The sequence below is a fragment of the Nothoprocta perdicaria genome, unplaced genomic scaffold (genome assembly GCF_003342845.1).
Source record: "Nothoprocta perdicaria isolate Ctin4 unplaced genomic scaffold, notPer1 scaffold_92, whole genome shotgun sequence".
Lineage (NCBI taxonomy): Eukaryota > Metazoa > Chordata > Aves > Tinamiformes > Tinamidae > Nothoprocta > Nothoprocta perdicaria.
The window spans coordinates 76,467-104,216 of NW_020456221.1; the positions used below are offsets into that span (position 1 = coordinate 76,467).

The 27,750-nt window shown below is 39.6% G+C and overlaps 1 protein-coding gene across 4 annotated transcripts in view; it reads right to left on the minus strand.

Moving 5' to 3' along the window:
* Window positions 1-2,743: 2,743 nt before the first annotated feature.
* Window positions 2,744-27,750, minus strand: part of TNFAIP8 (TNF alpha induced protein 8) — a 48,044-nt gene continuing 23,037 nt past the window's right edge. For 2 of the 4 annotated variants that reach the window (XM_026052869.1, XM_026052870.1), the window contains exon 2: window positions 2,744-4,506. In XM_026052869.1, coding sequence (XP_025908654.1) covers window positions 3,941-4,506 — 566 coding nt within the window. In that variant the 3' untranslated portion in view covers window positions 2,744-3,940. Of the gene's footprint in view, window positions 4,507-11,567; window positions 11,601-25,588; window positions 25,672-27,750 lie in introns of those variants that run through there. The other 2 variants (XM_026052868.1, XM_026052871.1) reach the window with 2 other exon arrangements.

Sequence of the window (27,750 nt, forward strand, 5' to 3'; positions counted from 1 at the left end):
CAATGTTGGCTGTCTTGCCTAAATCTCAGTGAAAAGCAGTTATAAACCTTCTTTGCAAATGGTTAAGCAATGGAATCTTCCTTTCATATTTAAACTAAAGTAGATCCTCTGGAATGTAAACAAAATACTCTATTTATTCTAAAAAGTTTCACAGGTACATGTTCTGAATTCATGGTTAAATAGTTATGATAGTTAATACAGATTAGATAGAAAACAGCACTAACAACTAAATCAAGATATAGATTATTCCTTCAGATTTCCAAATACATTGCAAGAACACAGCAAATTGGTTTTTAGGGCTATTTCTTCAAATAAGTGAAGAGTTACCATATTCTTTCATACTCTTCTCCTCAGGTCAGCAAGGGTAGGGAAGGAATAGACCTATCTGAGAATCAATAGACAGAAAAAGCATGCAGGGCAACAGAAAACCCCTGGTACCTTGAGACGAGCGGACTGATGAGCTTATTCTGCTCAACTTCCTCATCATACCACTGTTGTCTTTGTGAGGAACTTCTGAGGACAATAGCAACTCTCTTCTCTGCTGGACCGCTAAAGCAGCCATGCTGAGATCATTTTAACATGTACATGTAGAATTCCACTTTAGCTTTAGTCATCTTAAAAATGGCATGTAAGTGGACATAAGGGTTGGCATGCAAGTGGATATAAGGATTGACTGGAAGCCAATTTGCATCAAAAACAATTTGCTACTTCCTTAGGACAATGCAAAGTACCAAGGGAGAGATGGGGAAAAACAAAAGACCATCTGCTCTTTCCTTTATTTTACAGGAATTTGTATTAAGGGAGAGGTTGAAAGCCCCAATTGCTGGAAGCTTCCAAGCTCTAGTTAATAATATATGGACCTTCTAAATGTCCTAAGACAAATCTTAGGAGTTTTATAGCAAGAATCATGTTTGAACTTACCTGATTGTTTCTTTTTGCTTGTCTATGTATATAGACACATGCATGAAAACATCAAGGAGTGGTCAAAAGCTCTGATGAAATGCTGTGAAAACGGCAATGGTGACATCCCTGTATCTTGCTTGCATTGTACAGCAGAGACCATAGTTGTCTGATGCACGTTGCAAAATGTATCTAGGGTCTTACTAACCACTTTGCAACCATCTGAAAGACTGTAAAATTGTTTTAACTTCCACAAGTTCGAAAACATAGATTTTGATGGCATCAAGCACTCTAAGAGAAAGTCAAATCTTAAACATCTATGGTACTGAGGTTTAAAATCTACTGTAAAATCAATCCAAGATTAGCTGATCATAGTATTTCAATAATTTCTGTCATTTCCCCTATGAAAACATAGTGTTGTTTTACTGAATACAGTGAGAGACATTACTGTATCCATAATTAAGCAGTACTGCTATTACCTGTTCAGCTTTAAATTCAGCGAGACAATAATGTTGATTAATCACATTTTGATAAATGGTTGATGCTTTAATACAAATAGTAATAGAGCTGGGAAAACTGCTATATTTTTTTTCTTGAGTTTAGTAATTAATGACAATATTTATGTGTGCTGCAGAAAAAATACACAAACTGCAAATTTAGAGTCATTTGCTTACAAAAGCAGGTCTTCAGAAATCCTATAGAATTACTCCTTTTAATCACCAAAGCAATTGTTTCTTTGTATTTGCAATATTTTTGCAGAAAAGAACTCATAAAAAATTTCAAAAAAGAACATGACTAGATTTTGAGCTAAATGTATTTTTTCATGGTTGTTAGGTTTTTATGTTTGTAATCACTTTTCAAAAAGCACTTTTCACTTTTTCTATAAAAGTATAGAGATGATTAGGTAACACAATGAAGTAACAATAGAATGTCTCAAAATAAAGACACTTCGGCTACAGTTACTCATACATTTAAATAGATGTTTGCAAACAGTATAGAAGAGCATGAAAGCAGTATTTATCCCTGAGAAGACTTAAACTTCAAAATATTCAAAATATTCAAAATAGTCAAAATATTCTGGATCACAGCTGAAGTAAACAAATATTTGTGTACACAGAATACACAGCAAATTTGCATAGAATGCCTGGTTCTAATCAATAACTTAGCAACAATCTTTTAAACTATGCTATTTTGTTGATGAGTATATGATGATAAATGGAATCTGTAGTTTCTAGAAGTCAAGGTGTTTTACAAAATAAAACTGGAAAAGCAAGAACAGATGACTTTCTCTTTCCAGATGGAAAAAAAGTGTATGGGGCTAGTGAGTCAGAAGCTGTGCATTACAGTGTTGTGAGACTTCTTCATGATGCTGCGTGACCTATTAATTAATTCTGACAAAGTGCAACATGTTTATTCATTTCTAAGCAAAATAAGAAAAGGGATCTTACTGGTACCTCATCGATACAAAAAAGCATTCTACATTCTAGACAAATTCTACCGCGGCCACTACATCACTTCCTACCTTCTGCAAGTTACCTGTGCATTCATCTTTTCCACGCTGCTGGAGAGCATAAATTCAGTGAGTTGATACTCTGAACACACATTTCCCCAAAGCATTTTTGGTTCCTTTTTTGTAGTATTCAGAATATAGTGACTGAATAAATATGAGTGGCAGAGACTGTACCGGTCTGGCTGCAAACACAGGCTAGGTTTGCATTTTGTCATTTAAAAACAATGGGGGGGAAAAAAAAAGCTTGAAAAGTTTGGAGTGCAAATAATCTTTGGTTTACTCATTAAAACAAAAAGACACAGCAAACAGCAAAAACATTGGCAATTAAATAAACTGCTAAATCCTTATATGTTTTATAACAAAAGGTCTTCAGATGTTTGAAATGTATAAACTTCACACTTTTAAGCACATTACAGTGTCCAGAAAGTCACATTGTTTTCCTTGAAGGCAAGGCAGCAAAAAGAGGGAAAAAAAAAAGGGCCAGAGGTATGGGGGAAGGGAAAAAAAAGTGATTCAAGATGACATTTTTCCATTAGCTAAACAGCATGTAACCCTAATTTAACCCAAATAGCAAAATTAATTTCTTTGTTTTAGATTCATTATACACAATACAAACTGGCTTGGAATTTATTTTCAAATGCTTAAGCTTTCTGAATTCACATCATCACACACATCAGCCTGATGTATGAAATACACTGACTCACCCCTGTTCAAATCAATAAAGACTTATTAGAAAAATATCATAGTAAATTGCATAGACATGTCTTTTACCTTTCAATTTTATATGCAAAGTTTAAAATGATGTATCACAGATGCTTTCTAGGAAATACATTTTCCCAGTCAGGCTGTTTAATTGTAGATTTTAATTCCTGAAACAATCAAAGGAAACAGATATTTGTGTAAATCTGTAGGGATGACTTTGTACGCAGTCATATAGTTTTCATAACTGGCCTGTAGATGAACAAACCAGCTCAGACTTTATGGGAGAGCATCACTGATTTGAGCATTCAAAAACAGAATGGCCATACGGGCAGCACGGAAAGCTGTGATCTGTGCACAGAGCATAAAAGGCTATAAATGATTCATATACACATTTTACAAGTAAGTCAAAGAAATTATAAGTCTACCATCACCATGATAATCTGTTACCAACAATATCAAACTGATTGCTTAGAAGCATTTCTGTAACTGAAAGAATGAAGATATGGATTGTCTGGCAACACCTCATTTTGTTTTGTGTAGCTAGCTATCTTGCAAGTACTGTGCTGTGCTTGGACAGTCCTATTTTACTGTCTTTGTTCAGCTGTTTCCATAGGCAAGGCACAGGATAACAGTTCCACATGTAGTCTTTCTTCCAGGTGGATTGTGAATAGCAATATATAGCTGATGAAGAAGAACTGATTTTATAAAGATCTTTTTGAAATATTCATCCTAAAAAAAAAAAAAATTTGCTTGCTCCCTTATTCCTTCATAAATCAGCAATATTACATCTACAAATATTACATGGGCAGTCAACTTTAATCCAAGTAATTATATGTTCCCCTCGTCCAGCATTTTGTTGACACCATCGCAAAGTTTCTGCAAATGGAGTTTATAAGGTCCAAAGGGATTATACAAGGCAGCCAAAAACTCACAATCAGAGAAATGATCAAACACATTGTTGACGCGTCCATGTGATTTTGCAGTTAGGTGACGCTGAATGATTTGATGAAGTAGCTCTCTGCAATCATTTAACAGTTTGGACAAAAAATTCCTGTCAAAGGTATAATCCACTTGATGAAAACTGACCACGGTCTTAGCCAGCTGATGAACTTTCTTCTTGAATTTCTCCATCAAAGCTATTTCCTCCTGATTAAATTGGTTATTCCTGTAGAGAATTGCCAACTTGAGGACTATTTTAATTAGGTTTTTAATGATCTTCTCCGCTTCCTTTTTATTTTGTGTGTATTCCTTTGTCACTCTGTAGAGCTCATCCAAAACATCACTGCTGGTGTCATCTATCAAAGTAGTTGCTATTGATTTGGACACCATTTTTCCAAGGATCTTCTTCTGGGCCTGAATGGCCAGACTTTTGGAATTGAAGACATCTGTGGCCACTGGGGGAAAAAAAATGTATACAGTCAATACTTCATCATAGACATACCATAGAGAATAAGGTGAGAAAAATTTTCATGGTAGTCCATTCACCTGACTCCTAATAGTTTCCACAAAGAAAAAAAAAAAAAAGTAAGCTTACTGTATCTAGTTAAACCTACCTTTTGTAAGCTTAAAACTTTGTTGTCTCTGGGCTTTTATTCTTTTAAACTGTTCTAAGTTTGAGAGAATAACAACAATAGAAACCAGAAGATGCTCAAAAACAGATTAAAATAGATAGATAGGTAGGTAGGTAGGTAGGTAGATAGATAGATAGATAGATAGATAGATAGATAGATAGATAGATAGATAGATGGGACTTCTGTCTGAAGTCATAACTCTCCCCTAACTATTGGTGTGATTTTCATATTTATAATGAAATCTGAAACAAGCTAACTTAGCAAAATCCTTCTAATATTTTCCATGGGAATAGCTAGGTACTAAAAGTGGAGGAACCAAGCAACTATGACTTTCCCAAAGTCATGGCAATTGCCAGTGCTACTCAACCAGAAACTGTAATTCAGTGCATTGACTATTGCAAATCTTTTCCTTCTGAATATTCTACAGAATCAGTGAATTCAGATCCCACCCATACAGAGAAGGTGTGAGGCAGTCCTTCTTTAGCACACAACACCAAGATTCTCTCTGGTTGCATTCTGAACATGCTAGTTTCCACAGAAGAAATAGTTAGCATATAGAAATCATTTTTTTTGTCCTACGCTTAACGGAGAGGTAGCCAAAAATAGTATCGATTGGTATGGTAGCCAAATAGATTGCTATTACACTTGTTAGCATGACCTTATTGAAGAATTCTTTTCTGGTCATTAAAGTAAATTTTAAAGTTTCCACCTTCAAAGCTCTGCTAGTTTGCATCAAAATACCCGATAATTGGTTGCGGCCTTTGTGAAGTATTCAAATACTAAAAAAACCTCAAACATTCTTTCAGAAATTTGTTTTGGAAATTTTCACACGTCTTCTATGACCAGTGGCAACTGCTTACAGCACATTCCTGTAACCGCTTCTAGTAGGTCACGTGTGAACTCAAAACCTCCATTTGGACGGCCTGGGAAAAGGCTGTTTTTAGCGTGCAGCTTTCTCAGGGGTGCTGAAGGGAACCCTTAACCTGGTCATATTTATTTCACATATGAAAAGTTTTCTTTGCAGTCACAGAGGCTATGCATTTTTATTTTTCTCTTTTACTGAAAACAAACTCTGCAGATACAGATACTTATCTGCCATACAGATAAGTACCTCAATTTGGAAAACACTTCCTATTAGCTGTTTATATTTGGACAACATTAATTTATATTTGGAAACATTAATTCTTTGAGCACATTTTTAAAAATAGCACATAATTTTACATTTTTACTGTATGTGTATATTCAAAAACCAAGCAACCCTCTAACTATTTTAGGGATGCCACTCAAGATCACAAGACAGACACATCTCTAAACCACACCAATCTGCAAAGTAGTTAAAGAAGCTAAGTACATCATCTCAACTAAAGCAATTTGATACAGTATTTCAATTTTTTAAAAATAAACCCATATCTTTTATTATTCAAATAAAACTAATCAGAATACTTCAAAGTGTAATCAAACACTAGCTAGGTTAAGTTTTATAAATATCTACACAGAAACATCAGCGGTATGAGTTACCTGCTTATAATATAAAAAGAACTAGAACCACAAGACTTAAAAGAATGATACTTTAGATTTAAACAGAATTAGTACAGCCTGCCTCCAACAAGCCATATACACCTGAATTTGTGCTATTTCCAAAAAGCAATACACAAAACAGCAATGTTAAGCAATCCAAAATTTGACTGTTTTCCCAAAAATAAAATATGAGAGTTCTTCAATACTGAAATAACATGCCTGACATGATGTAAGATTCGACAAAGGGAGCTTGGCACATAACAGGGCAGAACAGGAGTTGCTCACTTACCAAAAGTATCAAACTCTTAATGATACTTCTAAAAACTGTTCAAGTTTTAAAACTATGCAGCATGGCCTATTTTGTCTTTAGCTAGTATATAACATGAGTCAATTTCATTTGCCCTATTGTGTTCCCATTTAATTGTAACATCCATGAATATCTTACTTCTGTTTGTTCAGCCAATCCCCAAAAAGGGATTTGCAAATTGTTTGTATGTTATAAACAGATTATTTTCTCATTACTGAAAACAAAAAGAGCTGCAATGTTATTTCACAGCTAACTGCTTCGATAAAACTGAGTCTAAGCATTGATCTTCTAGAACCCAACAGAAGTTTTCCTTAGAAAAACTAAAATTATTACTTACTTGCTCATCAAAAGAAATTGCAATTACCAACAGCAGAAACACGTTGAGGGAGTGATGCAGAGCGTCGTGCGCGAAGCCTGCAGCTTGGCTGTTCAGCTGAACCCAGCAGCTACCTTACCATTCACTCTGAAACACTGTCCGAACCTATCACAGGCTTAAGGTTTTTTGTTTTATTTTTTTCCCTCCCTTCACCACAGCACTGTTTCTCAACTACCTTTCTCTTCTGTTTGGAAGTACTTCATTTTGCTGTGGCACCTCTAAAAGCAAGAACACGCGGCAGTGGTTTCACTTCCTTGACAAGAGCTGAAAGGAAATTGCGCTGCTGAGCCAGCAGTGCAACCCCGGCAGCCGTTACTGCCGACCGACAACTGAAACAAGCGGCACAAACGGAGCGAGAGGAGAGGATCTGCAACCTGACAGGGGCTGCTTGCCACGAAGAGCTTAAAATATTATCCCTGTTTCTGCAAACACCGAGAAGACTCAACTATACCTGAAGTGTCTGATTAGCACATCATAAAGCAACGTAATGGGGCAGCTACCAGCTGACTGCTTCGCTAATCCCCAGTTCGGAATGAGGAGTCATGCGTCCCGTTTAAAAGTTCCAACTAAAATTTCAAAGCACCTGAAAATACGCATGCAAATCCACATACAAACAACTAATTTCAGCAGTCTCGTTTTTACAGGTGTTGCTCATACGCAGTCACCATTTGGAAGGTGGATCAATATATGCAGGTGATCAATATATGCAATACGTAGGTGATCAATATATGCAAATCTCTGAGGACACTAATCTCACTGACAGCTTCCATCCTGAAATAACACCTTTTCTCTCACTGGTGGCCTGCAGAAGGCTCAGAGCTTGGGCAACTAATCCAACTAATTTTAAAAATATCATAGATTTCTTTTTGCATGATTCCTCTTTATAGCATTTACTGTTTTTTCTACTCAGTTGTTTACGTTTCCCTCTTAAAAATCAGATGGCAGTATGTCCCTTGAAATCGATGGGATGTGATTTCCCGCACAGTCGATAGACACAAACACTGCCCGTGCCAGTGACACGACCATCTGCGGGGCAGGGCAGGGCGGTCTCAGGGAAAGGCTCTCAGGGAAGGATCCTCCCTCGCCCACCAGGGAACTGAAGGCACCTTGGTGATACCAGGGACCTCGGAAAAGTCTTATTATTATTTACAGTTTAGAAGGAATGTTACTACAGCCTGATTTCTGTGAAAGTCGGGAGCTTATTCATTGTCTTTTTTCTTTTTTTCTTTCCCAAAAGAGCAGGTGTCTAATACCAGTTTTGTACTTTATGCACTAAGGCAAACCAATACTGGATGTGCACTTGTCTCAGTACTTTTTCTCCAGAATATTTACCTTAGAAATGTTTTTCTTGACTCTTTACAAAGTAGAAACTCTCAATGAAAAAAATAAGAATTCAGCTCTCGTAAGGAAACCGGTATAAACGAGCAACAAGGCTGTTTCTTATGGCTGCGATGCTCATTCTGCCTAGCATGAAAACCTGGCATGAAAGTCAGTACACTTACCTACTTACTGTGGCAAATGCCTATTGCCAAATTTCCTGTTTCTCAACTACATTTAAATTAAAATGAATGTGTTTGGAAAAAAAAAATAATCACTGGTACGATCAATAGTTCATGCAGTCAGGCTTATGTATTCAGTCTAATGTGTATTGATAAAATATTGTCACTGAGTATTTTTAGGCTTGCAGTAACACACCTGAAGAAAAGCAGCCAGTAAAAACTTGAAGTGAATGAGGTTAAATCCTACAGACAACTCAAAAGTTAAGTTTTTGAAGCAGGTTTCGTTTCTGGTGTATATACTCATATGATAATTCCACATACCAGACTTGGTTGAAGGGTAAATTAGAAGGTGAAGACATTGATGACAACACTGCCATGCAAGGCTGAGCTCTCATTTTAATGACTGGCCAACCACATAATAATGGTCACCAGTACATGGAGAGAAAGCTTGTCTGGTAGAGAGCACAAGATCCAAAAAGGAACGGGATTTGGAAGTAAGGACATTAAGAACAGACAGATGATTAGGAGAAAAGATCCAGTACCAGCAGGGCACTTTATGCATGGTTTAAAAGACTGTATCATAGTTTTGAAAAATGCGGCAACTGCTCTCCGGCCTGGCTTCCTGTGTGGAGAAGCGTGTTTGCCTGTGTATAAACTGTGGGTTGAAGCTGAAGTTGCAAGTCTGCGCACAGGCTGAGACCTCATGCTCAGTCACACTCATGGAGTGCAAGGGAGGCAGCATCAACCCCGCCGGGACCCACAGCAGGCATCTATCAGTGTTTGTGACCAGGAGTGACGCCTTCCAAAACTGCGAGGCTGCCTGAAGAATCAGAGCATTAGAAAGTTACTGCGTTCTGATGCCTACTTGTGCTCTGTGCATTCTGCGTCTTTACAGGGCTGCATTTGTTAAGACTGAGTCTTTACAGGGCTGCATTTGTTAAGAAGGATAAAGGCTAGAAATAAAAAAAAAATACATGACTTCATGCATAAACACATGATCTCAGAAAGTCATGATAAACTGCAAAAACTAGCATCAGTGAAGGAACAATTCCCAAAGTAAGTAACAAGCAGAAATGGAGTCAAAAGCCTTTGGTACCAGAAGAGCTGTTAAAATTTTAACAGTGTTTAATTATGCAAAGAAAACATTTTAAAAATGAGTGGTAGGACATGGACTACACATTCTTCAGATAAAAATAAACTGATTTTGCTAACTGCCACCATGATTTGTAGCTTTTTCTTAACCACCATCTTACGAAATGAGTCATGTTTTCAAGTTTTTTCTTTTTTTTTTTTTGTTTTCCAATGCTTTGATTCTGTTCTGCACTGAAGTGCTTCAGGGCTTTCTTAGGTAACAGTCACATTAAATACAACTTTTTAAAAGCTTAGATCCTTGAAATGTAAAAAATACTCCAAAAATGCAGCAATCTCCAAATAGCCCTTCCAGAAAATTGGCTTGTTTTTTTAATTGCGAGTGATTCTTGGTGTAGTAACTGCGAGTGGCTCTTCTTGTGCCAGCTTTCCAAAGCTGGTGATGCTCCTACACAGCCTCCTGGACCAGACGGCTCCGACAGCCTTTGCTCCTGCACCTCGGACAGAGGGATGTGGACCCCTGAGCTGGATGATGGCCAGAGTGAGGAGAGACCAAAGCAGCCACGCAGCCAGTTTATCAAGGCAAAGCCTGTCAGTTTATCAAGGCAAAGCCTGTGAGAAGGGCGGATGGCGTAAGGTGAGGAGCATCAAAGAGCAGAAAACCCAGAGGGCAGACGGTTACGTGCAGGAGAAGAGGAATTTAACACAGCAAAGGGAAATAAGGAATGAAGATAGAAAAGGAAACACTACCTTTTCAAAAGGAGAGAATCGTATCAGCAGCAGCAAAGCTCATCAATAGATATTTCCAACAGCAATGTCTCAGTAACGCTACAGAAAATTTTAGTAATACATAGTGTTTTACTGTTCACAGGGTAAAGCCAGAAGAACTCTTGACTTTTCCATCCACAACAGCAGTGTAAGAGTTCCCTGGCTTATTTCCTGCCTTAAAAGCAAGGGGTGTTTGAACTCAGGGATTTAGTTCGAGCTTAGGTAAACATCTGATTACAATACAAAAAAATGTGATGAGTCGAATCCAACCTTTCCTTCCACCTTCCTTCTTTCCCAATACCAGCTGAAAAGGCAGGACACTGCTAACACCACCTTTCTCTCCTAAACATGAATCTATTCTGACTCACAGTGGGCCTTGGCTACAGGCTGAAATTCATAAATTGCTGCCCTGCCCTCTGCTTCCACACTCCCAGAAAAGCAAAAGCCCTGTATAGTACTCATTTTTTCCACATAGCATCTGTCTTTATTGGCTTCAGGTACATATGCTCCTCATTTGAAGAGCAAATATTTCACTTGGCACTTCATTTTTGAAAAGTGAGGTTTATATATGACTATCAGTTTTGACTCGAAAAGTTTATCTTTAGTTTTTAATGCGTACCAAGTATATGTTTGTAAACATGAGTAACTTTTGCCTGTCTTTCTCCTAATAGGCACTGTAGGCCGTACTCAATTCTCACTCCCCACAATTCTTGCCAGCTAAGCACAATATAAGAATGTTAATTAGTCAAGCAATGCCTACTAATTTTAATATTCCTATTGGAAGATCTTCAAAAGAAAAAACTAAGCAATCTGAAGTCACATAGCAAATACTGCATGAGCAGACAGCCTGGATTTGGAAGTCAGCTCTGGAACGGGAAGCCACTCTGTAGCAATGGATAATCAAATCAGTTTTTTTTGAAAAAAAAAATCTAACTGGGCAATTTTTATAATATACAGTACGCCTAACCTGCACAGTCACACTGAAAGGGAACTCATATTCAGCAGCAGAGAACAAGAAAAGCTACCAAACAACATAGGGAGCATGTTTATTTAAAAAAAAAAAAAAGTCCTAGAGAAGTAATTGTCAGTAGGCTTACATATCACACACTATGTTTGTTATGCATGCTCCCAATTTTACTATTTAATTTGTAGGCTTGGGGTACTAAAACGTTTCAAAAACTGATTAACATTAAAAAAAAAAAAAAAAAAAGAGCCACTTCTCAGTTACAAAAAAGCCCCAAATCAACCATGAAAAGCAGAAAATAAAACACTTTTTTGATCAAGGGGTTTAAAGAATTGACCAGAAATTCAATTGACAGAAATGTACCTGCTGGTGAAGGCTGGTTAGTGTGTCAGCGCAGGATGCCATTCTCAACAGGAAAGCATGTGTGGAGTCTCGCCGTCCCACGAGAGTGGTTTGTGCCAACAAGTTATTCTGGTTTTACATGCCTGTGCTTCCCACGGCCGCCCTCTGCTCACATGACACACACTGGTTCAGGAACTTGAAAAGCCCTCTTAAAGGCCCTTTTTGTCAAGCTCTTCTATTTATTAATCAGCAGAACAACTTTAATACAAAAAAAAAAAAAAAGATTTAAACCTATTTCCATATACTTCTGATGACTGGTCTTACAGAAGCATTTATTCAAGTAAACTGGATATTTAACAGAGAAAATGAGAGTCATGCAGAGTAGAGTTATGAACTAAATTTGGTATTTCACTTCTTGACCACCATTTGTTACCCTAGCTGGAATGCAGCAACAGATGCTGTGATATTAAATACAAAGCCACGAGGTTCAGCTGTTGGCCATTTCAAGGCTACATGAGGTTCCTCTGTATCTAGCAGGTACCCATGCATACGCAACAATGCTGTGCAAATCTTTTCATTTTAATTTCAAAGTTATTCCTTCAAAACAAGCAAATGCAACCCAGATTCTGTAGTTTTCTGTCCAGCCTTAAAAATATACAAATAATGCAGTAAGCCAACAGCAACAAGCTCCCTAACCCAAACAGCACTTGCCATAAAAATAACTGGGCATCAAAATTGAACATTTTGTCAATAGTTAAAAAACAAAAGAGAGAGATTGCAAGAAAGACATAAGGGTATCTAATTGTTTTATGACAAACAATGAAAAAAGAATGCCTTTGCACAAAACCAAATGCTTAGCTGTGGGCAAGTATTAGAACAGCAATTAACAGAAGAGCTTCTGGGGTGGATGCAAGAGGCAGCCCTAGGGAATTCATGGCAAAACCTACTCTTGACGAAGCAAAAAAAAATAAGTAGAGGAAGTTCAAGATACATGTGGCAAAAATATGAGGAACTGAAACCTGCCCATAGGACAGACTCAAGATGACAATACAGCATGTCAGGAAAGGGTGGTGATAAATGGGGCCGAGTCCAGTTGGAGGCCTGTGGCCAGTGGTGTCCCCCAGTGGTCAGTACTGGGCCCGGTGCTGTTCAACTTGTTCATCAATGACCTGGACGAGGGCACGGAGTGCACCCTGAGCAAGTCTGCAGATGACACCAAGCTGGGTGGAGTGGCCGACACTCCGGAGGGCTGTGCTGCCATCCAGAGGGACCTGGACAGGCTGGAGAGTTGGGCAGAGAGGAACCTCATGAGGTTCAATAAGGACAAGTGCAGGGTCCTGCACCTGGGCAGGAATAACCCCAGGCACCAGGACAGATTAGGGGTCGACCTGCTGGAAAGCACCTCCACGGAGAGGGACCTGGGAGTCCTGGTTGACACTAAGTTAACCATGAGTGAGCAGTGTGCCCTCGTGGCCAAGAAGGCCAATGGGATCCTGGCTGCATCAGGAGGATGTTGCCAGCAGGTCAAGGGAGGTGATTCTGCCCCTCTGCTCAGCTCTGGTGAGGCCGCACCTGGAGTATTGGGGGCAGTTCTGGGCACCCCAGTATAAGAGGGACGTGGAGCTTCTGGAGAGGGTCCAGAGAAGGGCAACCAGGATGAATAAGGGAATGGAACATCTCTCGTATGAAGAGAGGCTGAGTGAGTTGGGCCTGTTTTCTCTGGAGAAGAGACGGCTCAGAGGGGATATGATTAATATGTATAAGTTCAGGAAGGGAGAATGCAGGGAGGAAGGGGACAGGCTGTTTTCACTGGTGGCCAGCGACAGGACAAGGGGTAATGGCCACAAGCTGGAGCACAGGAAGTTCCGTCTCCAGGTGAGGAGGAACTTCTTTCCTGTGAGGGTAACAGAGCAGTGGAACAGGCTGCCCAGGGAGGCTGTGGAGTCTCCTACTCTGGAGGTCTTCAAAACCCGCCTGGATGCCACCCTGTGCCACATGCTGTAGGTGTGCCTGCTTGAGCAGGAAGGTTGGACTAGATGATCTCTAGAGGTCCCTTCCAACCTTAAATATTCTGTGAATCTGTGAAAGGGAAATAATTAAGGTGCAAGGTAGCAACATGGCAGTCGAACACAAAGGGCATCTGCTTTGTATATAATGTAAAACAAGCCACTGCAGAGGAGTCAAAATGACAGGCAGGCTTTGAGCGGGATCTTGCACCGCCTTTGGAAACAGTTGGTAATGTCTGTTCTTGCATTTCCAGTCCGGGTTCTCTGCCCTCTGCGATGCCTACGTGGGCGCCGCGCGCTCTGTGTGCGGGAGACATCGTAGACAGCTTCGCCCTTCCACACTGTATTTATATGAATAATGTTGTCCCTTGCACTCGTTGCCATGAGATACAAGCTGGAATTTCCCTCCAACAAGATCCTGCTTAACTGGGGTTCTGTTTTTCTTTCTTTTTTTTTTTTTTTCTTTCTCTTTAAAGAAACTTATTCTTGGGCACCAAGTAAATGCCTTTGCTTTTCCTTTCCAAAAGGAACAAAACAAACTCTCCAGATGAGTTTTTTTTTCTCCTAGTGTTTATTAGTGGTAGCTTGTTCATCACCCTGTTCTCCACAGTGCAACTTCCAGGCACAAAAAGCATTTTCTTTCATGGATTCCCCTTTTTCCCTTGCTGTCAGTTCAAAACAGACCTCCAAGATCTACCTCTTGGAAACTTTGACTCACTTGTTTTCCTTTGGTCTCTCTTATTCCTGGCTTCTCCATTTCATAGCGAAGGCTATAAGCTATATATATATATTTTTAAAACTTTATATATATATAACTTTATATAATTTATATATTTTTACAATTTTTATAATTTTATGTAATTATATATACAATAAGCATATATTTATATATAGTATATAAGTTATTCATTATGCAAAATACTCCCACACATAAGATTATTAGAAAACAAAATGATCCTCTTAAAATACTTAAGCAGTAGTTTTCAATAGTACTTGAATTCTTAAGTCTAAATTGCAAAGACTGTGAAAACAGATCCATCTCCCAAAATATCACTGGGTGTTATTTTACTTTCATTAATGTCATTTTATTCTAATTAAAGGTAAATATTAGTGAGTGAAATACTAGGCCACGCACACTGTTAGAAAATTGTTCCTTCTGCAAAATTTATCCTTCTGGTTAAGCATACTATGTGTAACACTAATTTTTTTTTGTCATCAGGAAGTGTTGTTATTATTAGGATGCAGAACTTGCCTGGTAGGTAACCCAGCACTAACAATCCTATTTATTTTTACATTTTGTAAATATATTAACTCACTAAAACTAGACGATCTCCAAAGGTCTTCCATCCTCAGCCATTCTGTCATTCTATAAAACCCAGATCAATCTTGTGGTTCCCTGCAGCTTTGGCCAAACAAAAACAGGCTGAGGACACTGTTTTTTCTCCAGCTACTGGCAATTGCAGAAGTTAAATGTCCAGTTGTGTTACTTGCACCAAGCAGTAGTTTTAAGCAGATCAAGAACAGTAAGGATCAACTGCGGGGGAGGGAGGAGGGGTGATCTATATGACCTGCCTTCAGCAAAAAACACTAGTAGCTTGTGATTTTCAAGATTATTAACCACGTAAAGAGGGACGGAAGGCAAATTTGAATCCTGAAGACAGAGAGAAGTCTTCCTGTGGTGACAATAAACACCAACCACCTAAATTTCAAAATTAGTCAATGATATTTTTGCAGTGTCAGAGAAAATTAAAATGTCAACAGTTTCTCCTATCCACACCACAAGATACTTCTACCCTCTTTTCCCACAAGGTATTGCATTAATTAATAATAAGTCATAATAAACTGATCAATATCTAAACCCATAATTACATCTTTCAATTGATTATAATACCAGCGGATGGTTGCAAAGTAAAAATCTGTATAAATATATATCCATAGCAGCTTTAAAATGCCTTGCATGAAGCATCTTTGTATCTCCAATCCTCAGGTTTTAGGGAAAGGTTGGGAGCTTCTTGAAGGCATCTTATTACGGATATACGCAACAGCGCCAATTTCTTCATTCTTCTCTCTTCAGGGAAGTATCAACTATTTCTATTCACAGCTCTTCACAGTTAGAGATTATGAAGAGCTAACATGAAGTAGTAGTTTATGACATGAAGTCCAAGCCACTATTTCTCACTGAATATTTTTAATACAAAAGTTTCTGAATGAACATCAAAATTATTTTATCTCTTTTGTTAGTTAGAAAATATAGCCCTTGGAACTGCTAATAGTCTTCCTAAAATAGTTTGCTAAAGACATCATACTAAAAAGCAAAAACAGATCTCATGAAAGTTTAAGATTTAAAATGAAGAAATTTCGGTATTTTCTGCTTTTTCTCAATCCACGTTTCTTGTCTGTCTTGATGGAGCCTGTTACGTGTAGACTTGTCTATGCATGCACCAGTTCAGTGCTGTATTAATAACTGTAATGAAGTGAAATGCAACCATTTTAGGTTCAAGACCAGACAGAATCACTCTCAAGTGTCCATCAAAATCAGAGGTCAGTTTAAAAATACCTTAGAGAATCTCAGAAGTACCTACCTACGTCTAGAGCTGCTTAATGTACATCTCAGACTGTAACTCTGAATTTCAAACAACAAACCTTCCGAGGACAAATGCTCTCTAATAAATGAAAAGCCATGTAAAAATACACTTTAATGCAGTGTATTATCCTACCACACACTGCCGGCACAGCCACTACTCTGCAGACACCAACACTTCCATTTCAGAACATCAAACTGAAATGTAAATGTCCCCTCTTGCTACATGAAGAGCACCAACTGATTCTTCACTATTAATCCGGATAGTATATACAGCATATATCAATAGTGCAACTCTGGATGCCGAATTTAGGATGTTAGGAAAAATACTACCATACTAGTTCATAAAGGGCGCATCTGTCCCTCTGCACTGTTTTTGCACAAACAGAGACCTGTGGTGAACATTTCAATCCCAAATTCAGTTAGCCATTGCTTGCAGGAGCAGACATTCCTGAATCTTCATTGCTACCCGAACACCAGAAATTAAGAACAAAAACAAATTGTGTCAGGAAATCAAATGGAAAAACTCAAAACTTAGATAAGGCAGGAAAAGAAAAATAACATTTATGAGAAAAGATGCCAAAAGGATGAACGCAGAATAAAACTCTTAAAAGGATGGATTTCTTCATTTTTCTTCTCCCCATTCAAAATTGTGTCCAACCGAGAGCAATTTTAATGCCTGTGCTTTTGCTGAACTGATGACAAGGAATCAAGTTGCTGGCTGTGCAATCTGCATCACGAATCACGCAATGATACCCTGTTAAGTAGTCATTGTGGAGATCTGTCCACCAAAAAAACCCCACACACTTATTATCAAAAAAACAGAGTAACTCAGGAAATTAACTGATCTAAGCAGAGAAAAACTGAAAATCTATGTGCTGCCTACAATACAAGAATTCGCTGTTATCAGGGTGTACAAAACTTGAAGTTGGTGCTATTTTCAAAATACTACATTTTAATTTATTTCTATTTCTATCGTAGGGAAACAGTCAGCTCAAGCACTGAAATTTCTTACGCAGCCGTACACAGCAACAGCTACTACTGACCAGTAGGTCACTGGGTCTAACATATCTACCCAGTGAGAAAAAATTAATGCTTAAACAAAAAGCTCCATTTTAAAAGCACTGTGAAATAGGTTTATTAAAAAAAAAAAAAAAGTTCCTCAAAAATTAATTTTTTTTCTACCACACTTCTTTATGGAATGTTTTCCTATTACACAACAGATCCTATTAAAGTTGTAAGAGAAATCAATCCAGGTGGTTAGGATAACACTTGAAAAACAGATTTTTTCTTGCTTGTTTTATTTATTGCCCAACTGTGTTTATTGGAACTCCAAACATTTGAGCAGAGACAACAACAAAACAGAAATAAAACCTCTTATGAAATCATCACATTTAAGATTTGACAAACACTCGGTGATGAAAGCAATCACATGCACTTCTGAATAAAAGACACAAGCAATTACTATTATCCCGGTCTCACATTTCCCTTATGCCATCCCTGGCTCATGTATTATAAAATACTCAGCATTCTTGGAAGACATTCAGTTACATTTGGAAATACTACTGTTGAACACAGCCTTTCCGAGTGTACGTGCAAGGCCCTCTGCCTATCTAGATATAAAAACCTTCTCTGATTCTCCAGAGATTGCCTATTAATTGGCATTTCCCCCCTGCTCTCCAACTTCTGTCTAATTTATGGCTACCCAGATTATATAATTCCTAAAAGACAGTAATTGTAGGGTTCATAAATGCTATAATATAGTAAATGCTATCATAACTAGATAAATGAAAGGCAGAAGGGAAAAGTCACTGTAAGAAGCCATTATATACAATGAAAAGATCAGACGTGATTTGAAAATAAAGCATCACCTGCCTGTATGTGGAGAGCAGGGTCCAGTTTGGCATTGTGGCCAAAAGGACATGGGCAAACTGGCACAAGTCCAGCAAAGATCCCCAAACTGGCCGGACAGCTGTTATGATTAACACATAAACCAGCAGTATCACTAACATAAAACTTATGGGACAGGCTGAGAGTAACAGTGTTAGTGATAGGAAAAAAAAACCCAACCCACTACCAGAGGACCTAAAAGGTATCAGTAACTACTTACTGAGTGGTTACTGAGAAGACAGAGCTGCTCTTCCTGGAAATGCATGGCAAAAGACTAAGAGGAAATGGACAAGCTGCAGCAAGGGAAATTCCAGTTAGATGTAGGGGAAATCTTGTTCACAGAGAAGGTCGTCAAATACTGGAACACGCTGCTAGAGAAGTTGTGGCATCAGCAGTTGCACAGATATTAGGAGCATGGCTGGTCAAAGCCTAAACTACATCATCTAACTTCAGATTCGGATTTCATTTGAATTTGTCTCTGCTTTGAGTGGCAGGCTGGCACAGAGGACCTCCAAAGGATCCTCACAGCCTCAATTATCCATGAATCTACTTTCTAGGTAGCACAAGAGGCTGTATCTTCTTCACAAACACATTACTCTTGCAGTTCACTTTGGATTATTAGCTTTTATTGCACCAGCACCATCACATTAATGGAATTTTCTTGGAGCAGCCCAGCACTCAACCCAACAATTGCTGCTAAATGATTAGGCCGTGTTTCAGCGCTCCTGTAACATGGCCTGCCCTCCAGAGCAAATGCTTTACCCCAGGGTGGCCTCCATCTGGATCACCACCCAGCACCCTCATCTGCTCCGAGTGCACAAGGGAGGCTGCCCAACCGATGCTGTGCGAGCCCATGGGAAGCTCTCTGTACAGCAGCTGCTCAGCACTGGCTCCCAAACGTGCAGCACCAAAGCAGAAACATCAATTCAACACAACCCGCCTGGACACAGCCCTGTGCCACGTGTTCGAGGTGACCCTGTGTGTGCAGGGTGGTTGGACTGGATGATCTCTTGAGGTCCCTTCCAACCTTAAGAGTTCTGTGATTCTCTGATTCTATGATACCAGAGTTTAGGCCTGTAAAACAGTTCTGTCATCTGTAATACTTATGGAAAAGTTATATTAAAGGTTAGATTCCCTTGGTAAGGAAAGGCCACCTTAAAGGCTCTCCTGACTGGGTAAGGAAAATAAATAGAACCAACCACTCTCATTTTTTGAGGTTAGAGATTCAGAGCTGCTACCTGAGATTTGTGGTTAAACAGCCCTTCATCAGTGCCTACTGAGGGCTGCAGTGCCTATATCTAGATATAATTCTACCACAGTTCTACATTAAGAACCATGTGGAGTTGCATCCCTGTCCTCAAATCCAACTGTTTTCTACTTCATAGAATAATCACAGAATAGTTGAGGTTAGAAGGGACCTCCAGAGCTCATGCAGTCTGCAGGGACACCCAGAGCACGGGGCACAGGGTGGCATCCAGGCGGGCTTGGAAGATCTCCAGAGAAGGAGACTCCACAACCTCCCTGGACAGCCTGTGCCAGGGCTCTGTCACCCTCACTGTCAAGAATTTTTTCCTTAAGTTCCTGCGGAACTTTTGATGCTTCAGTTTGTGGCCGCTTCCTCTAGTTGTATCAGTGGCCACCACTGAAAAGAGGTCAGCCCCATCTCCTCACTCCCTCCCTTGAGATATTTATATGCACTGATCAGTGTATTCATTAAATGCAAAATGCCCCAAATATCACTTAAAAAATAAAATAAGAACACCTTACTCTGACTTGCCTGGATCTCCTAATTTTATTTTTCCCCCATTTTGTGATTTCTCCATCTACTCCTACTACTTTACACCTCTGGAAAATTACACATTCTGCCTCTGGCTTGCCCTATTACTCTAGAATTCTAGCAAGCTATAGAAAGGATTACCTCACTGTGAACCACTGTTTTGGTTCACAGAACTGTGCACATGACATTTATAACCCCAACAATCTCTCATTTCTCTCCATCTGCAGTAGGGAAGTTGTCAACGCAATAAAAGCATCCAGCTGGACAATCCAGGTCACTAACATCCATTGGAGCCAGATGATTCTTCCTGTCTCTAAATATAATTTTTTAAAATAGCATGAGCAAAAGGCCACTGTTTCATTGACCCTAATGTTTTATGAAGATTGTTATTTTGATATGGGAGGGTAGGAGTGGGGCACACATTCCCTGGCACAGCAGGGAGCACAACATGAGTCTGAGGTTGGGATAGGGAAATATGAACTAGTTCTTCTCTTCTGGTTCAGTCTGTAAGAAAAAACAAGGCCCATAAGAGAGAAGGAGCTGGTAATCTTGACAGCTTTGGAGCTGTCAAGATTACCACAATTCACACAAAAACATTTAGATTGGCGATCAAAATGGGACTCTGACAAATTCCATTTCAGCCTAACTTCAGCTTTTCCATGTAATTTATTCTATGCCTGAAAACAGTCCGTAACATTAAAAGTTGCCATGAAGTACAATTATCACCATCATTTTCACCATCACTGTCACCAATACATTTTGCATTTAAGTATGGGTAATATTTAACTTGCACACTCTGAATTTCTTCCTTCACTGTTATAGAGTAAAAGATTCTACCTGGCTAGCTGCTAACCCATATACTAGCTGGCTTTGGATACGGTGGGATGAATCTTATACTGGTAGACTATATATTTCAGTCCCAGAAATGATGTGGCTGTAAGGGAACAACAGAAGACACCTTATTATTTAAATGAGCAAGATTCTATCTAGGAAACTCTCAAACAAATCTAAAAAGCACAAAGATCTGCCTGAGAAAGAAGTGACTGCAAAATGTCAAAGCAAACTCAGGACTACTTAAAGGAGGGAATATTTACTATTTAAAGGACTATTTAAAGGAGGGATAAAATGGTAAGTGTGAGATTTTATAACATTTATTTGTCTGTTCTGAGCTCTAAAAGGAGAAAAAAAGTAGCATCATCAAAATAATCTCCCTTTGATTAAAAAAACAATAATTATGTCTATGTAAAGCTCTGTACACATGTATGAATGCAGAGAGGTGTCTCTCCCACGAAATATGGGAACTAAAAACTAAATATTAATAAGATGCAATAGGCATTCTCACAGCTTTAGAATTTGTAATATATTATCCATTGTTCCATAGGCTATGTATTACAGCTCTCTGATACCTGGTTTTATTATACTCTGCCTTTGAGACATTAGATTTATTTCCTGTTATTTTCTAAATATATAGCAAAAACAATTATAAATACAGCTGAATTTCTCTGAAGCTTTATTTAAATCATTCTTTTACCTTATATTAAGAATCCACAAAAATTTTAACATATATACACATATACACAGAAAGGTATATTTCTGACACACATTTTCGATAACATTTCCCTTCTGACCACAGCAAGCAGTCAAATCAAATAACAGCCTAAAACCACTTTATACTTCTCTCAGCACATTACCTATCTACTATAAAACACCAGATTAAAATGACATCATGGAGTAATACCTTACAACTGTCTTTCTTTATTTCACCACACACTGTGTTTTATCCAGTACAAGAGTAAGTACAGCAAAACGTGCCAAGTTTATTTATAGCATGGCAGTTGCTGGAATCTGTATATGTAATGCAGATTGATGCCATGTATCTCTATACACCGTTCCATAGAGTAACAGCATACAGAAGTAACAGCATTGTGGCATACAGATGAATACAAAGATTGTTTAAAAGTTTATGCAGCAGCTCGACTGAGAGGAAAAAAAAACACGTTTGATGTTAGCACTCTAATAAGGATCATGCCGGGATCAAAGACAGAAGCTGAAATGCCAAGATGCGTTACTGCATACCCCATATCCAACAACTACTACAAAATACGGTTAAGTCAGATCGTCTTCTAGTGATACGGAGGAAGAGTTGATCTGCTTGAGCGTAGGAAGGCCCTGCAGAGGGACCTGGACAGGCCGGATCACTGGGCTGGGACCAACGGCATGAGGTTGAGCAGGGCCAAGGGCCGGTCCTGCCCTTTGCCCACACCAGCCCCACAGAGCGCCCAGGCCTGGGGCAGAGGGGCTGCAGGGCCGCGCGGCAGGAAAGGCCCTGGGGGGCTGCTCGGCAGCGGCTGGACATGGGCAGCAGGGGCCCCGGTGGCCGAGAGGGCCGAGGGCCTCGTGGCTCCTGTCAGGAGCAGGGTGGCCATGGAGCAGGAAGGGATCGTCCCCCCGGACTCGGCGCTGGGGAGGCTGCACCTCGAACACTGTGCTCAGGTTTGGGGCCCTCACTACAAGAAGGACATGGAGGTGCTGGAGCATGTCCAGAGGAGGGCAACGAAGCTGCCGAAGGGGCTGGAGCAGAGACCGTGTGAGGAGCAGCTGAGGGAGCTGGGTTAGTTAGTCTGGAGAAGAGCAGGTTCTGGGGACACCTCATTGCTCTCTACGACGACCTGAAAGGAGGCTCTAGTGAGGCCGGGGTCAATCTCTCATCCAGAAAAACTACAGAAAATGGGACAAGAGGGAATGGACTCAAGCTGCACCAGGGGAGGTGCAGGTCAGACATCAGGAAGAATTTCGACATGACAAGAGAGGCGAAACACTGGAACAGGCTGCCCTGGCAGTGGTGGAGTCACCGTCCCTGGCAGGGCTCAGGAAACACGGAGATGAGGAGCTTCGGACACAGTTTAGCAGGCAGGATGGTAAAGGGTTTACAGCTGGACTTCATGATCTTGAAGGTCTTTTTCAGCCATAATGATTCTATATTTCTATGTGTTTTACTCTCAATTTCTACTGATACAAATTAGATTGGGCATGAGGTCAAAGAAGAAATCTTTATTCAACGAGGTACAAAAAACAAGGGAGAGAAAAAACTTTGGAAGTTCTTAATACAAAACTGAGCTGGATTTTTAGGTTTAATTGTAATATTGAGTACAATTTATTTTTATAGCATGAAACTTATGGGCTTTGATCCTTTTTTGCAAACTTAAAAAATACACACTAACCCAATAAATCCACTAGACATTCTAGACATTGCAGTGTTTTCCAAATACTGCAGTTCACTTCTGTAATAGCTAAAAATGAAATTCTTTACTTCAGCAACAGGCAATTGTCTGAATACATGTGACATTCAAGGCTATTACTGTGCTCTCAATCCTCCTTCCCATTCTGGCTGACCTTCTGTCATGTGGTCCTAGAGTCAAGCCTGGAAGTTACTGCTCAGTTTCAGAATGTCTCATATATCCCTTCACTGGCTGCTGCCCAGCAATGCAGGTATCGACCATTACAGCATCTCTATTTTAAGTAAAACAGAAATATTTTGCCTTTTTTTTTTCTCCTTTTACAAGCAGCATTCCAATAGTAATTTTCCTGTAGTTTTTTTTTCCCTCCTCTCACTGCAGCACGTTGCAGATTAACTAGATTACATCACTACATTTGGCCTTGAGACACACAATATTTAGTGAAATGAATAACTTAGATTATCTAAACTTACTCCCTGCTCCCTGGAAGACTAGTCACCAAGCTTTACCTAGTAATTCTCTGGAGGATCCTCATCACTCACGGTTGAATCAGAAGGCGTATTTAGAGGGCTATGATAAACTGCAGGAGAAATTGCCATCCTCTACATTAAAAACCTGAACCACAAAATCCAGTCTTAATTTGCAAAGCATCTATTTTCTTTTTACAAAAAAGCACATAACTCTGAAAGTAAGCTGATTAAGTAACTATTTCTGAACAATTGATTTCTGCTACATTCACTGTATCATTTAGATCAGTGATCTTTCTCACCATGTTGAATCGGACTAGATAAAGTAGCACAAAGCTGCAGCTCTGCAGTTCTGCACATTCACGTGTTAATTCCTGCCACATATAATAGATCCCCTTTTCTATGCATCTTATAAATTATTCCTCTGCATATGCAAGGATATAATCAGGAATACCTTTGCAGAATGACTGAAATACTTTCTCAGTGATACCTGTATCTCATCTACACAAAACAGTGACTGTTTTTATTTTCCACTCAAACCTATTAAAATCACAGCACAGCAAAACATAGGTAAAAATAAAGAAACCAATATGTTATCCCATCTCTCCTCTCTCAGCCACCTGTTGTAAATGCTGTTTTTCTTTTTTAAGCATGCAGACCCTGGCATACCAAACTATATCAAAAGAAAGAAAATAATTTGCACGGAAAGGCAAGTCTTTCCAGAGAATTTTGAGAATCTGACTCAGCTAAGAAGATAAGAGATTTCTTTAAAGAAACAAATTTACATTTCAAATATAGCCAACTTTATAAAATTGTCTGCAACTTCCTGTATATAAGCCAGAGGAGCTTTCAAGCTATGGCATGCATGCTGATTGCTTCTGCCTTACAACTGTGGAAGGAAATTCCCATTGCCATTCTCTTACTCATATTTTCTCTTTTTCAAACAGTTTCTACCTTTTTTTTGTTAGTTCTGCTTTTTAATAAATCAGTTCTATGTAATCTAGCTTGCGGAAAATAGCTGCATTTTAGATTATCTGTTGATCCAATAAGAGCAGAAAAAGAGTCTATTAGCATTTTCAGTATTGTGTGTGATTCAATCTAAACCTCCTTTTCCGAGGATCAGCAAAATACTCTTTTATGCAAACAGAGACATGCCTATAGTAATGTTGTACTTCAACCTGAGGAAAGCTGTAAGAGCACAAGGGCAAAGCCATCTGAATTCTTCTGAAAACATCTTGCTTTTACCAGTTGCAAAATGCTTGGCTTTCCTTGCCGCTTGCCAATATACTCTGTGCCATCCTGAATCTATGTAAGGCTGAGACTTCCTAGCGACTATTCATAACCATGAAACATCAATTCTGTTCTAAGAAATCCAACTTACAACCCCACTGTTGCCCTATTCTCTTCTGTACAAATGGGCTTTTGTGCACACACGCTCTCAGGAAATCAACCTCCTCCTCCTCCTCCTCCCCCACACGCTCCCTACTATCGCCTCCCCGACAGGCACAAAACAGCCCCCTCCCCAAATCAACACTAGTGAATAACTGTATTTTTGTTGGAGCGCTTCCAGCACGTTCCCCTCCAGAGGCAGTAAATGAAACCCTTCAGCTCTGGCACTCACTTCTCGGCTGAAACGCGTGCACACGCGTGCACTCATTCTGAAAGGGAAGTAAAGCGGCACCAAGATCATTCCCAAAATAACGACCTTTCACTTCTCCCTCACACAACTTCCTCTTTTGTTAAAAAATGCAGCACTTCCAACTTCGTAAAACCCTCCTCCTTCGGTCAGCTGTTTGTGTTTTAAAATGCTGTTTCTTCCATTTCGTTCAGGGGCTCCTAAGGGACCACTGCAGAGACAGACATCAGATATCCCCGGTGTCAACACCTGCGTGATTTCATTTCCAGCAAAATCCAAAGAAAAATCTTCAGATAATTTGGCCACATTTTCCCTTCCCTCTAAACAACCAAAAGCTGTCGTGAGCAGAACCTCTCGCTCATACTTTCTTCTGACTCACCAAAGCAGCCCTGACCATGTTAGATTTTTCCTTTAGTGAAGGCCTTTAAAAAAGTATTTAAAATTCCTACCTTCCTTGGATTCATCAGCTTCCGAGCTCATGGCGTACTTCAGTAGCTCCCTGCAGACCAACTTACAGCTGACGAGTGCTTTGAGAAGCAGCAAGTCAACTTCTCAAAGAAGGAAAAAAGAAAAGGGGTTGGGATTTTAAGGGGAAAAGTTTGCAAATTCAACAAATCACAGCTCAGCTGTGTGAGAAGGAACCCGCCCCCTTCTGAACTAGCACATGAGCAACTGTCTGGAAAAACAGCACCTTAGCAGAAACTCTCCTTTTCCCTGGCAGCAGTTGCCATTTATGCATTTTATTCCTCCTAGTCCTTTAGTCTGTAGAGGGGTGGAGTTTTGCTTGCTACAGCTTGCCAATGTGGTATGAGAAAGCAAGCAGATGAGACAAAAACACCCTGAGCGTGGAACAGTGTCTGATTGCGGTGACTGACAAACAGATTTGGCTCTGATTTCCTGCTGTACATTTTAATTTAAATATATTTTTCAGACTGAACTATATATTACAACACTGCTTGCTATCTAGAATTAGTTCTGCAGCATCTGCAATTGTACTGACTAATACAGGATGACTAGATAAAGGCTTGAGGAAGAAAAGCAGCAGCCTTCTTTTAAGTAATTTACGCTAGAGGTAAAGAGTTACTTTGAAGAAAATCTGAATAAGAGATTTTTTTTTTACTCTGAAAGCTGTAATTGGTCTCTAATTCTGGAAACGCTATTTGAGCTCTTTGTGTTACAGACTCCCCATATATTAATAAAGATTTTAACTTTTGTTTTATACAACATTGTTTTACAGCATAGCAAAGGAATGGGCACGTTTTACAGCACTCCCCCAACTACTCACACAGCAGAACTTATGAACAGGCCATAGGTCTTCAGCACAAGAGCAACAGGAATGCCTATTTTCCGACTGGCAGAGTCTTCAGTAAAATCCCAGAATAGCTAGGAAGTATCTTTTCCGATCTATTGCTTTACTTATTTTTAGCACGGCAGGCGGAACAGCCCCTGTGGAAAATGCCATTGCCCGGGCACGAAGGGAGAGGCGGGAGCCGCGAGGGGAAGCGCCGGATGCGCCGCTGGCCGGGCTGCTCCGTGGCGCGGGATTCCGCCCGGCGCCCCGGCCTCCTGCGATAAACACCGTTTCAGGATAAATGATGTTTCATAATGTGAGCAATTTTTGCCTTGTTTTGAGAGTTTCATTCAGGATAGGGAGGGCCTTGGGCCTGTGTCATGCCTAAGGAAGGCAGATCTCATTTTTGTTGATGCTTCTTGGTGATGCTGAAATATTTTTACCTGCAATAAGCACAAATCCATAGGTCTCTCACTCAGAGAAACTCTTCTAGAAGCTGCCCTACTACCTGGAGCGGGTGGCAAAATACAGCAGCTGTGCAGTTCAGCACAGAGACTGAACTGCAGTATTAATGTAAATGTATCACAGAAGAGAAATAATTATATCAGGCTAATAAAGAAGGTGCATTTTCAAGAAAGAAAAAAAAATTACTTCTCCACATCCTCCTGCTCCTCAAACACTGATTAGAGGTAACTACTAAACAGCAGATTGAAATCACTTTAACTCCCATGGTCCTCCCCCATCAAAAATAAAAGAGGAACAGGAAGAAATTTGGTGTTAGCCAATGTTAACTGCAATAGTCTTTGGGCTCTCTTGGTTAAAGGTAGCATTTGTACAGAAAAAAGAATGTTCAGAAGGTAATCATAGTCTTCCATAAATAGCTTTATACAATAGAAGCCTTTTTCCTATTGTAGGAGACTGGCAAGAAGAGATGAGTCTTGCAGTTTTATTTCAGGAAGCTTTGTAATTTTAGACATATAAAATTTATCATATTAGAACTCAGAAGACAGGTAAGAAAAATCTGATTATTCAGATTTATTTTCTACAGAGTGTCAATTGCATTTCATTACCTGTCTCTTTTGTGCACAAGGTTGCAAGTCAGAATTTAGAATTTTTTTTTGTATTTTCATTTTGGATGTCATAGAATCACAGAACAGTTGAGGTTGGCAGGGATCTCTAGAAATCATCTAGTCCAAGCCCCTGCTCCAGCAGGGACACCCAGAGCACGGGGCACAGGGCGGCATCCAGGCGGGTTTGGAAGATCTCCAGAGAAGGAGACTCCACAGCCTCCCTGGGCAGCCTGTGCCAGGGCTCTGTCAT